Here is a 12,342-nt window from a genome sequence, read left to right as displayed (position 1 = left end):
TACAAAAACTAGCAATGGGCCATTTTGTTCTAATGGGACATGGCTACATTAATCCATAATGTGTGACAGGGCATGTGTTCTCTGCCCTACAGTAAAACTATTAATATATGAGCTATGAAACTGAAACTTGGTAGACCCTAGTTAGAAGCGAAACATGAAAATGGGATTGTTTAATGCCTAACAGTCAAAACTCAGGACCTAAGTTTACCTTCTGGTGTATGGCAGGTCAAGCATGGAACAAGCAAAACCCCACCAAAGCCGGAGTACTTCTGTTATCAATGTCCCTGAATCAGCCTCAGAAAAAGGCACTGGTAGTGGTGCAAGCTGAAAGAAATCCATCCAATGAATGCTCATATGAAAACCTTGGTGTTTTTAAATGTGTCTCTTTTTGCCCAGCAGTCTCCTAGACTGTGCACAGAGACACAGACTTGAGCAACACATACACACAGAGACTTCATAAACAACCAGCTAAGATACGTCTGTGGGTTTGTTTTTCCCCAAGGAGATAAAGTTGCTGTTCCCCTTTCCCCAGGTAAATGCTTTGCTGGCAGCTGGACTCTTCTCTTTCAGCCAGCCAGAGTGGAAAAGGACCTTTGATCTTCATAGCTGAGACACAGCAACTGGTCTCTAAATACTACTACCACATGTCTGGACAACTGTTTTTCCAACTAGCTTCCTTAAGTCCTAAATTGCGGTGGGTGTGATTCTGCAAGGAAACAGCATCAGTTTCTTTTTAAAAGCATCAGAGAAGGGAGGCCATCTGTTGCTAATACAGAACCTACCCTTGAGCAACACCTTTGGGCTGAACAATATACCAAACTGAGAACATACCCTAGCAACTGAAATCTGTGAGTGGGTGAGTATCAGCCACCAAGCCAGAAGTTAATACTAGCTAGTAAGAAAAGTTAGGTGCAAGAAGGCTGTACAAGGCTGTGCTTAGAGAGATGGGGTGTGCTTAGAGCAAAGCTGCTCCTTCTCAATGAAGTGGTTTCCAAACCGCCTCCTCTCCCTCAGGTCATGTCAAGCAGACTTTGGGTGGGTCCACATGGATTCTGCTATATTGGATGCAGCAAGAGTGCCACTGTGTGGCCAAGACAAGAAAGAACGGGTTATATTTACGCACATCTCCACTGAACATACAAATCTGTCATAAAGAGAAGAGCCTTGCTGAATCAGACAAAAATTGGTTTCTCACCAGGCCCACAAGTGAGAGACAAAGGTGTAACAGCCTTCCTCTATTCTTTGTCTATCAGTAATGGGTATTGCCACAGAACATGAAGGTTTCAATTAGGTATCATAGCTAACACAGGCAGAGGTAGTGGCTCAGTGATAAGAGGTCCTAAATTCAATCCCTGGCTTTTTTTTTTTAAGGATCAAGTTGCAGGTGATGTGAAAGACCTCTGTCTGAGACCCTGGAGAGCTACTATTTGTCAGAAGAGACAGTACTGACTTTGAACAGACCAATGGCCCTCTCAGTATAAGGCTGCTTCATGCAACCTCCACAAATGTTCTAAATCCTGTTTTAAAACATCTAAGCCACTGGTGGTCATGGCATATTGAGGCTGTGTATTCTGTAATTGTGACTTCTGTGAAATATTTTCTTTCTGACTGGTAGTCAAATTATGTATGATCCAGGTAGAATTTTATCATTTTATAAAAGAGAAGTCTCCTTTCAAAAAAAAAATAAGCCTAAACACTTTAGTCTTCCCTCATATCCTGAGAAGCAAAGCAAGCTTTATCACAGATGTCCTCCACTCACATACAGTTCTTCACGGATTAATGGATTTGTGTACCAGTATAAGCAGAGAAAGGATATCATTGAATGTTTAAGAACTTTCACAAGATAAGAAGAGCCAAATACAGCAAAGCAGACCCAAGTTTTCCTCTTACTGAACATCTTGTTTCCTGTATCTCCATCTGGCCATATGATATCCACATATCATATCCAGCTTTGGATCTTACCTTCAGATTCTTCTTCTGCAATCAGCTAACCAGGCAGACTCCACACTGTTGCAGCCATCTGTAATCTCCTAACTGCTAAGGAACAGTAGAATTGGAGCTTGCATGAGATGAGAATGAAGAGCACTTCAGGCTGTGCATACACCCATTGTCCCTTACTGTGTTCCATCATAGCGACTAGCATCATGGATGTAAAAATGATTGGTCCAAAAAGATAGCTACCTGAACATGCTGGCTTCAGATCCCTCCAACCACAGCACAGGGGGAGAAGAGAGTTGGATGACAAGTTGGCTCTTACAGTTACGCTGAAACCTAAGCTTTGCAGAAATGCCAAGTCTGAGCTAGGAACAGAGGACCAGTGTTCCCACACCTATAAGATACCTTGCAGGGTATAAAAACAGCAGAGCAGTCCCAGAACCCAGGCAGGGGAAATGGTTTTTAAAGGCAGATATGGTTGGACAATGCCCTGACCAGGCTAATTTGATCTTGAAAGCTAAGCAGGTTGACTCTGGTTAGTATTTGTATGGGAGGCCACCAAGGAAGGTTCAGGGTTGCTGTGCAGAGGCAGGCAATGGCACTTTCCACTACCACGTGGTGGAACAGCCTGCTCTTTATTGTGGAGCCTGACTTTTGAACAGCAAGGTGCACGCACACAAACCTGTGTGTGACCTCTTTAAGTTTAGTGCCTGCAGTCAAAGACTATTTCTCCCCTCTGCAAAAAAAAAATAATAATGCTAAAACAGGGCAAGGGACTGTCAACTTGGGAGACAAAAGACTGCTGATTTTCTCAAAGGTTCTGCAGACAATTTTATCTCTCTCTTCCTGATCTGACCATGAGAGTGGGGAAGTTGGGGCTTCACAGCACAGAGACACTGGGACAGGTTTTTAAACCACACAAGTTTATTTTAAATAAAACGCAACACAGATGCAGGCTTTGCACACCAGTGTCTGTGATTGGACAGGCAATGCAAACAGGGAACGGGGTCAAGGCAGAGTCTGTGTGGCAATCTTGTCAAAACAGCATGAACTAAACCTCAATGGGGCCAGAACCATGGGTGGGGGAGGAGACCTGAGCCCCTCCTAGTTGGTGAGTCCCCAGTGCAATTGGGTGGAACTCAAATAAGAGGCATGTATGGAGAAAGATCATTCTCAGTGGGGCTTCCACTCACCCAGCTGCTCCCAGCTGCAGGGCTGCCGTGTCCCCCCAGGTTCAGCCATGAAGCCCCAAACAGAATGAGGGCTCCGTTCCCTTCCCTCACACCCACTCGATATGTCAGACAGAGCAGCTGGAAAAGCCACATTCCCAGAAGCATCATTAAAATCCACCCCACCCCCAATAAATAAATATTCTGCGTCCAACCCATCCCCCACCCCACTGAGCAAGCTTCCAGTTCTGGGCTTGGCCTCCTCCAGGCTCAGACACCCCCACCCCCAAAGTCAGGAGGGGGTGCCGAAGCTTGGCTCGGCATGAACACAATAGGCAAAGTGCTAGCGAAATCCAGTACGGAAAAATATACAAAGAATTTGTCTCTCAATATAATACAAGGGGGGTTGGGAGCGCTCACACCCAAGACAACTGGGGGGGAAAAAAATCAATAAATAAGGAATATGGGGGTGGGATGAGATACGGCGAGGAGGGGAAGGAGCCCAGGGCACCATGCTGGGCGTCCTGCCCCACCACAGGCCTATTTACAGCACTGGTCTCCTCCCTCTACAGCTGCCTATTTACCATGTCGTCATGGGGCTTCCTGCGGGATCTGCAAAACTTACAGAAACCACCGTGGGCCTCTTTGTACTGGTAAGAAACCTGTTATAATGTGTGGACTGTGCAGGACAAGGCTGTACAACGCAAAAACCTTAAATGTCCATGGTCAGTGAGGAGCATGGGGTGGTCTGTCATGGCAGACAACGAGCGAGTGCAGAACTAGTATTCATCCTGGTCCTCCGGATGCTGCTGCTGCTGCTCGTCCAGCTCGTCGTCCTCTGGGGGGGCAAAGCCTTCCTGCAAGGGCGAGGGGAGAAGCTCAGAGTCAGGGTCAGCTGCTGCCTTGGTGGACCCAAGGGCAAGGGGGCAAACAGCAGCTAAAGGTGCCATCTCCCTTCCTGTACTGACCTCTGTGGCATACAAGATGCTTATGATGCCTGATATGATGGGGCTGTTCTCACTCTCATGCTCCTGGCAGATCAGCTCGATGTCTCGCAGTTTGCTGAAGTAGAAGTCACGTTCCTTCTCCAGCCCATCCACCGTCAGCTTCAGGTCCATCAACTGCCCCAGTGGAGGAGACAACCAGAAAAAAGGGAAATGAGTTAGCCACAGCTAATGCCATGTGCCTCCTCCTCCAGCATTTCAGTAAGGCCATTTTTCATAGTTTTGAATACCTACACATTGTTAACCCATTATGAGTGTTTGGGTGGAGACTAGTCTACAACTATTTTTAAACAAATAATTATAGTGGATTAGTTCTTCCAATGCTAAGATAAATTCTCTGCATAGTTGCAGAGGGAGCTACTCCTTGCAGTATCTGTAGTATCTGATCGGGAGCAGATGAAAAAAACAAATTGATCCATAGTGGAGAAAGGAAAGTTGTTGTGTGTTGGGTCACAAACTATTGGTTTGCATCTTCACCCACTGAGTGAATTTCAGTTCACGTAGTTAGACAATTTTCCATACTTCACTCCTCTACCACAGCTGGATTGGGGGAGGGGGTGTTTGGGTGTATGCATTTAAAAAAAAACTGGACATGTTTCAGCTGTCCCTAGAGAGCGCCACTGAAAGTAACTTCTACAAGGAGAAGCACTGCTGCTGCTGATTACAAAGAAATAAAGATTACAATTTGTGAAACAAGTGGTCAGGAAAGCTGCCAAACACTCACCAAATCCTTTTTAAAAACTTCACCCTGGAGCCAGAAAGCAGGCTTGAGAAAGTGTCTGCATGCTCACCCATTGGAATCAGCTTGGCACTGGAAATAAGCTCTTGCCTCTGATGAACTGGGGGCTCTTGCTTGGGAAAAGTACCCTGTCACGTTCTCGGTGGGAAGGCTCCTTATGTACAAAGAGGCCTTTTCCTCTTGTTTGGGAGGGGGTGAAGTGTTCACTCTAGCAGCATGTGAACTACTCTAACAGCATCTTCCTGATCATCCCACACAGGCAAGGAATGATTTTTTTCCTCAAAACATACCAGGACATCCCTCATATACTAAGGAAAAGGTCTTGTTTCATCCAAGAAAAGTATTGCCCTCCCAACATTAGATTGCAAAAGACAGGGCTACTATGGGAAATCAGGATTGCTAGATTATGGTGGGGTGTTGGCATGATTTAACAGTCTTCTTTATGGTCCACTATAAGCATCTTTCCCCCCCGACAATCTAAAAAGTTTGAACCCTTCATAGGGAAGGTGCTTCATCCTCCTGGTCTTTTTAGTTGCTGAGTCCAGCTCTAGGATATCCTCTGAGACAGGATGACCAGAACAGCATACAGGATTCCCAGTGTGCCCATAACCAAAGATTTATGCAATGGCTTTTTGATGCTGGCGTCTAATTTTAAAACCATTTCCTAACAATCCTTAACACGTTAACCTTCTTGAAAGCTGCAACCCACAGAGAACTATGGAATCCAACCCAAACAATCTCCTACATGGGCAGTCCACCCTCAAACTGGACTCTACCTGGTTCCTAGTCATTTTTGACTGTTAAATAGCTTCAGACTTCCTTAAGCTGACCATACTGTAGACCTCCCTTCTGTCTGATATGTATAAGCATTAACATGCATTATGCCACAAATTGTCCATTCACACACACATGGCAGCAGAGAAATGAGCTCACTGCTGGTCTGCACAGTGCATTTTCATAGGCAACATGCATGCAGCTATCCCAGCCATTAACATGAAAATAGGTAAGCTTATCCACAAAGCGAAGCAGCCCAGGTATTGCAAGAACAAGAGAGCACAAGCTAGTTAGTAGCTACTAAAGCACCTAAAGGAAATTCAACAGGTGAGCCCGCCAAGGGAGTGATTTGAAGATATGACAAGAGAGCCTGCTCCAAGCCTCCTTGAACTGGACATGCCAACAACTGAACTGGGACCTTCCACAAATCGTGGAATGCGAAAATGAGGATGGGAGCCAAGCTGAGCCACTTGCCATTCAAGAAGAAGAATAAGTCCAACTGCTGCCTTTTGAGTAGTGACAAATGAATCATTGCTATGCAACAGTAGCACTGGGGGGTGGTAGACAGAAATGCCGTTATCCTGACATCCAGCTGACTGTGCCCCTCAACACATGGCCATGACTGAGGAAGGAGGGGGGTGTCTTTCTGCAATTCACCAGACTGCTCTAAGGAGACATCCCCCACCCCTCCACATCCTTTTCACATTCCTCTGAGGAACCAACAGCACCATCCCCACCCCGCACCTGCTGGTTTAACTCCAGGATCTGGGCATCGGCTTCGCTGCCTCCGTTCCGGGCCAAAGGAGTGTTTTTCCGTACAATATTGCTGGGAGCGATGTTCATCCTGGCTGGATTCTGCAAGTTCTTAGGGCCTGTTGGGGAGGTTCTCTGTGGGACTTTATGAAGAAGCCAGAGAGAGAAAGAGAAATTACTATGAGTCCCCTGACTGACTAGCCCCAACCATAACAGACTAGAAGACCCTGCAATGTGCAAGTCTGAGACACACTTTGGAGAGAAGAATGTGCATGTCTGTACATGCACAGTTGGAGACCCTGTACTGGTTGGAGAAATGCGATGACCACTTGAGAAGCAGAGAAGAGGAAGTTCAGGCAAAACCAGGCCTCTTTTTGCTTCCACATCACTAGACAAAAAGACAGACAGACACTTCTGAATTCTAGGGTCCCTTCCAATACTCTGGGGATTCAGGAATGATCCTTGGTAGAGAAAGGAACTCCTGTCCACCTTGCCTGATCCCTACCCCACTGAAGCAGAGATTGGTACTTTTTATGCAGACGAACCATCACCACCACCACAACAGGCAGCATAAAGCTACATGCAGGAAAAAGGAGTCACATCCCCCCGCACACGCACAAACTGTTCCCTCAGGCGGCCCCAAAGGGTGCTGCCACCATTACACAGAGAAGCAAGCAGGCCCAGCTGGGCAGAGCCATGCAGAACTTAGAGGCTGCTGTCATATATGATTTCCTGCCCTTCCAACTCTCCATTCATAAGCACACTTTCCCTCTCTACTCAGCAGGCAGATGCAGGCACCTGCACCTGTCATGAGATGCAAGTCACTCCAATAAACCACTCAGCACTTGATGACTCGCCACAAGGCAGACATTTTCTCCCTTTAGAGGAGCAACTTCAATGAGAACAAAGATGGTTGTCTGAACACGCCCCCCCAAGAGCCTTGTTCTGCCCAAAGGCTTCATTTTCTTTGCCCTCAGACATGCAGGCCCACCTCATCTTACACAGACAGACACACTGAAAATGCTTTTCTATAAGACACCCAGAGGCACTGCCATCACCATAGTGAGAAGAAGCACAAAGTACTCTGGTGCTGGCAGAAGCATTATGGGAACTGTGAAGAAGTGGGACTGTGGGGTGGGGGAAGCCTTATCCCCTTATTAAGATCAGGCGGCCTGGGAGATGCAGCCACCCATAAAGAATGCTGGGTCTGGGTGTGTAAAAGCTCCCAGGGAAGCCTTGGGTGAATAGCCTCTCCTAAAAGAAAGTCTACAAGTAAAAAGCATCCCAGACCAGCCAGTGCTGCCACTAAACCTCTGAAGAGGAGCTCCAGGGCTCTGCAGTTCACAGGTCTTAGGATGCCTGAACTCAAGCAGCTGAGTAGCTTTGCAAAAGCCACACTCTTGGCCTCAGCCCTCCATCTCATTTGTCCAACTGAGACCACAACTCCTCATAGCGGTGGGAGCAGGGAAGATGGGGGAAGCGCTTTTACAAACTTTAAGGAGAAGTCCTAAGAAGGCAGGGCCCTTGGCTTGTGCAGCAAGTCACTCACCCAAGCAGGTAAAACCTGTCCAGGGCTGCAGGGCCAGATTGGTGGGTCCCAGCTACAAATTTCTTAAAGGAAAGAGCAGCTAGTGAGGCTGAGTGAGAGATTCCAAGAGACACAGACCTAACTGTTGCCCAGGAGATCACAGGAGCCAGCATGCAATGCAACCAGTCTCCACCCATTCAAGCACAGCAGCAGGGTGGGCAGAGCCTTGCCTGGGTGAGTCTGATGCTCTTGCATATCTGGCCACCAGAGAATTTCTCAGCACCCCTCCAAAGTCCGCATGCCACACAGCAGGTTGCTACTTCCCAAGCCAACAGAGCTGGACTCCCTTCTCCCTGCCCGCCATGTGTGCCCCAGGAACTGCCAAGCTGGATGCCAAGGAGCTGAGGTCATGCTAGAGGCGCGATCCTGGGGTGCCAGCCCTCTCTGGCAACATTACCTGCAGTGCCAATGGGTTTCTTGGATTTGTTGAAGTTCTGATCACCTGGGTTTGGAGGGGGAGCCACGTCTTGGCCTTGCCTTGCCAGCAATGGATTGTATTCCTTTCCGTCGTAGTTGGCATCGAAGAATTTCTTAAACCACTGAATAAACTCAAAGTTGTCTTGGAACTTCCCCTTCACCAACTTCTCTACTGGGATAATCTGCAGCCACACAAGTCCATCATAGGAAAGGAGAGGAGACTGTTACCAGGCTTCTGCAAGCAGCCCTTCTAAGTTCATCAACCCCAGTCCCCATTCAAAGAACAGAAATGGGCAAGAATGCAGACAAGCTTTAGGAATACCAATGGCCTTCATGGGTAACTAGAATTGCTGGAGTGATTACTATGAAAAAAATCTGACAAACTACATTTAAAATGTATTTAGAAGTCATTGTTATTGATTAGCATTTATACAGCTCTTCCCATATTCGCAATGAAATCTTGAAGGAAAGTAGGGTTTTAATAGAGAAATAAACCCACCTTGTCCACACCCATCTTTTTGAAAGCTGCCTGCAACACTTTGAAGTTGTGGATATACTCATGCTCCAACTTGGCCTGAAATTTCACCTTCCTCAAATGGATGCAGCCTGGAAACAGCATGTCCATGAACTGGCAATAAGCAGCACCTGAAAGGGGCGTGGGTGGAGGGGGGAATACAGAGACAGAAAGACAGGCTTTCACACACATCTGCTGTCCCTCACATCCTGACTAGGAACCTGCATTATTTTAGGGATCTGCTCCCTCTGGCTCTGAGTCTGTCACTTAATCCCTAGCAACAATGCTCAAAGCCTAGTGGATTTCTGCCAGCCACAAAACTACTACCAGGGCAGCCATGTTATTCCCCCAACACCACCACCCCAACTCCTGTCTGATTCCTCACAGTACCTGAGCAGAGCTGTTCAATCTTGGTGTAGTTGAGCTGCAGGGAGTCGTTGACCCATGATAGCATGTCATGGCGACTCAGGTTCTCGCTAGTCACAGATGTGGAATACACATTGACGGCCATGCCCCAACTGCATGAAAAAGAGACAGAACATTGATCAGGAAGCAAAAGGTTAAGGTTCAGCCCCCACCCAGCAAGCAAGACCAGCCATTTGCTGCATCCTCAAAAATCCACATGTACAGTTCAGACTGCAGTAAGCTGCAAGGAGACAGGCCTTATACAGAGCCAGGCCACTGGTCCAACTCTGGGTTGGGAAATATCTAAAGAATGGGGGGGGGGGGGGGAGTGGAGCCCGGGAAAGGCAGATTTGGGCAGCAGAAGGACCTCAGTGGGGTTTAATGAAACAGAGTCCACCTTCCAAAGCAACCATTTTCTCTAGGTGAACTGAGCTGTCAATCAGTTGTAAATCCCAGGAGATCTCCAGCTTGGAGGTTGAGCAAACACAAAAAGAGTACTGTGCGACACTCAACACTGATTAACTGCATTAATATTGAACAGTATTGTAATGACTTAAGAACAATTATTAAACATTGTTTGAAAATACAAGTCTCTGACTCTCGTTGAAATAGTGAAAGTCCAACTGGTTGACCCTAAAACAACTCACAGCTCCTGTTCCTCTGTAGTCTGTGATGGATACATAACTAAGTCAAGATTTCCAGATATACAGAGTGGTTCAGAACTAAGTGCAATGTTTATATCTATGGCTGCTTCAGTGTAATTTTCACACAATTGAAGCTTAAAATTGTGGCACTCACACAGTAGAAATTCAAAATTCTGGCAACAGGCTTCCTGGGTACTTAGTTGCATGTTTTGAGAGAAAAAAACTCTTCTTCTGGCCACTTAATTTAATCCGGAACCAATGCTCAAGGACTTCAAGTGCATTAGTCTGAACAATTCTCACTGGAAATATGGCTCTCATGTGAACTCACCAACCAGCTGGGAAAACCCCAAAGCCCTTCTCCCTGAGCCCTGTTCACAAGTTACAATGAATGCACATATGATCTGTGTATAGTGTACACTTGATTTTTCTTTGGACACATGCTGAGTAATTGTCATGTTAAGTTCAATGAATGTACAGCTGAATGTGTGGTCAAAACCATGTTTATCTCACTACCCTCTAACCTGCAGAGTCTGAGCAAAATTCTACTTTGTGAGCTACTGCATAAATTAGTTTGCTCTAGGGGCATTTTTCCTGATTTGAGACAAAAATGTGTGAGCTGGGGTATAATGCCACAGAGTCCACCTTCCAAAGCAACCATTTTCTCTAGGTGAACTGAGCTGGAGGCTAAAAAATTGTGAGCTGGTTAACACTAACTTAGCTTAGAGGGAACTCTGCTAACTACTGGTCCTCAGTTTCATTTGCAAAGTGAACTCACGCTGGCTCTTTTTTACACGGGTATACACACATACATGCAAGACATATACATGTTCTCTGTCACTTGCAAACAGGTCTTCAGTCTGCTGGAACATGAGTGGGGGTCTACTAGGAAGAGGGTCTTCTCTGTAGTGTGCACCAATTACAGAACTCCCTTTCAAAGGCCAGCCACCTGGATCCCTCTTTGCTACCTTTTCAGTGCCAGGCAAAGATGGGCTTGTTCTTTTGGGGCTGATTATTGCTGTAAATGGGATTTGTTGGGGCTGTCCTTACTTTCTCCATGGGATTTAAGTTGCTTTCATGTAGTGCTTTGTTTGTCATTCCTTCACACTGCTATTTTAGGGGAATGTTCTATTGCTTTAACATATTCCTGCCTCAAATACATGTTTCACATAAACATTTTAAATAAAGTTTTAAAAACAAATTATAGTAAAATGGGCAAACAAATACTTCAACTGACATCAGCAATCTGAAGACTCTACTACAGAAAAGTCCTTCCCGACTCTGCAGCTGGAGATGCTGAAACTGAGCCTGAGGTCCACTTGAAGCAAAACATTCCAGATGTACAGGATGAGTAAGTCCAAGTCACTGTGACTCAGCACTTGACTGATCAAAGAGGGCTTCTACCACGCTACTACATGAAGGAAGGGGGCATTCCCAGTGGTATATTCATTTCCTGGGAATCTGGATGGTGGTTGTATGATTTAAGGGGCTGTTGAATTAAGGTGAACAGACTCAGCAGTCAGAGTAACTGTTGCTGTGGGGTGGAGAGACTGGAGTTAGGGGTAAGCCCCACAGAGGTAACATTCAAAGGCTCCAGGCATGCTCGGTGCCAAAACTAGGAAAACTGAAGCAAAGATTCCTGTGCCTCAAGGAAAATGAATTTGCTGTTGGGACTTGCTGCAGTCAGTAGGATGCCAAGCATAACCTCCCCCATGTTGACCCCTGGCAGTACTGAGCCTCTCCTTGGCTTGGCCGAAGAGCCAAAGAGGTTTTGTGCCAGAACCTTTTCCAGGAGGTTGCCTTGCGCACACATAAAGGCCCTTGGAAAGAGAATATGCTGTGCAAGAACTGCTCTTGCTCATTCTAGTGGGGCTTGCAATGGATAACTGTTTGGAGGACTGTGCCTCTTGTTAATCCACTGGGAAGTTCTGTGTGCAAGATGACTTCCTTGTGGATTGTGTCTCAGGGGTCAATCCATCTTCTACTTTGTTGCTCCAAAACAACTGCTTTGATGACACCTAAGAAGGTCACCCTTGAGACAACACGAGCTGCTTGCGCTTCCTGAGGGACTATTGCAACAGTTCTGTCTCCTGGACAGGGTCTAAGGCCAGGCTAGGCTTCAACTGCTGCCTACTCTGCTGCAATTCTACTCGGTCAGAAGGGTCAAGAGAGGGGGGAAGACAAAGCAAGGCAGGTATCACTGTGGTTTTCTACACTGAAGTGGGCTGTTGGTAGATCTTTGGGGGTCTTTGGGGAGAGCCAGTTTGGTGTAGTGGTTAAGTGTGCGGACTCTTATCTGGGAGAACCGGGTTTGATTCCCCACTCCTCCACCTGCTAGCATGGCCTTGGGTCAGCCATAGCTCTGGCAGAGGTTGTCCTTGAAAGGGTCGCTGCTGTGAGAGC

The 12,342-nt window shown here is 46.6% G+C and overlaps 2 protein-coding genes across 4 annotated transcripts in view; one reads left to right on the top strand and one right to left on the bottom strand.

The window, feature by feature from the left end:
- LOC132580290 (cGMP-dependent protein kinase 2-like) overlaps positions 1–12,342 on the top strand; it is a 185,941-nt gene that overhangs the window by 166,957 nt on the left and 6,642 nt on the right. The window lies entirely within an intron of this gene.
- MAPRE3 (microtubule associated protein RP/EB family member 3) overlaps positions 2,842–12,342 on the bottom strand; it is a 44,349-nt gene continuing 34,848 nt past the window's right edge. For 2 of the 3 annotated variants that reach the window (XM_060251050.1, XM_060251033.1), the window contains exons 2-7: positions 9,284–9,411; positions 8,879–9,024; positions 8,360–8,561; positions 6,366–6,517; positions 4,073–4,225; positions 2,842–3,961 (exon numbers count right to left, since the gene is read on the bottom strand). In XM_060251050.1, coding sequence (XP_060107033.1) covers positions 3,884–3,961; positions 4,073–4,225; positions 6,366–6,517; positions 8,360–8,561; positions 8,879–9,024; positions 9,284–9,404 — 852 coding nt within the window. In that variant the 5' untranslated portion in view covers positions 9,405–9,411 and the 3' untranslated portion in view covers positions 2,842–3,883. The remainder of the gene's footprint in view (positions 3,962–4,072; positions 4,226–6,365; positions 6,518–8,359; positions 8,562–8,878; positions 9,025–9,283; positions 9,412–12,342) is intronic. The other variant, XM_060251042.1, reaches the window with a different exon arrangement.

Source organism: Heteronotia binoei, chromosome 1, assembly GCF_032191835.1.
Source record: "Heteronotia binoei isolate CCM8104 ecotype False Entrance Well chromosome 1, APGP_CSIRO_Hbin_v1, whole genome shotgun sequence".
Taxonomy (NCBI): Eukaryota; Metazoa; Chordata; class Lepidosauria; order Squamata; family Gekkonidae; genus Heteronotia; species Heteronotia binoei.
This window is presented reverse-complemented; position numbering and strand designations above follow the sequence as displayed.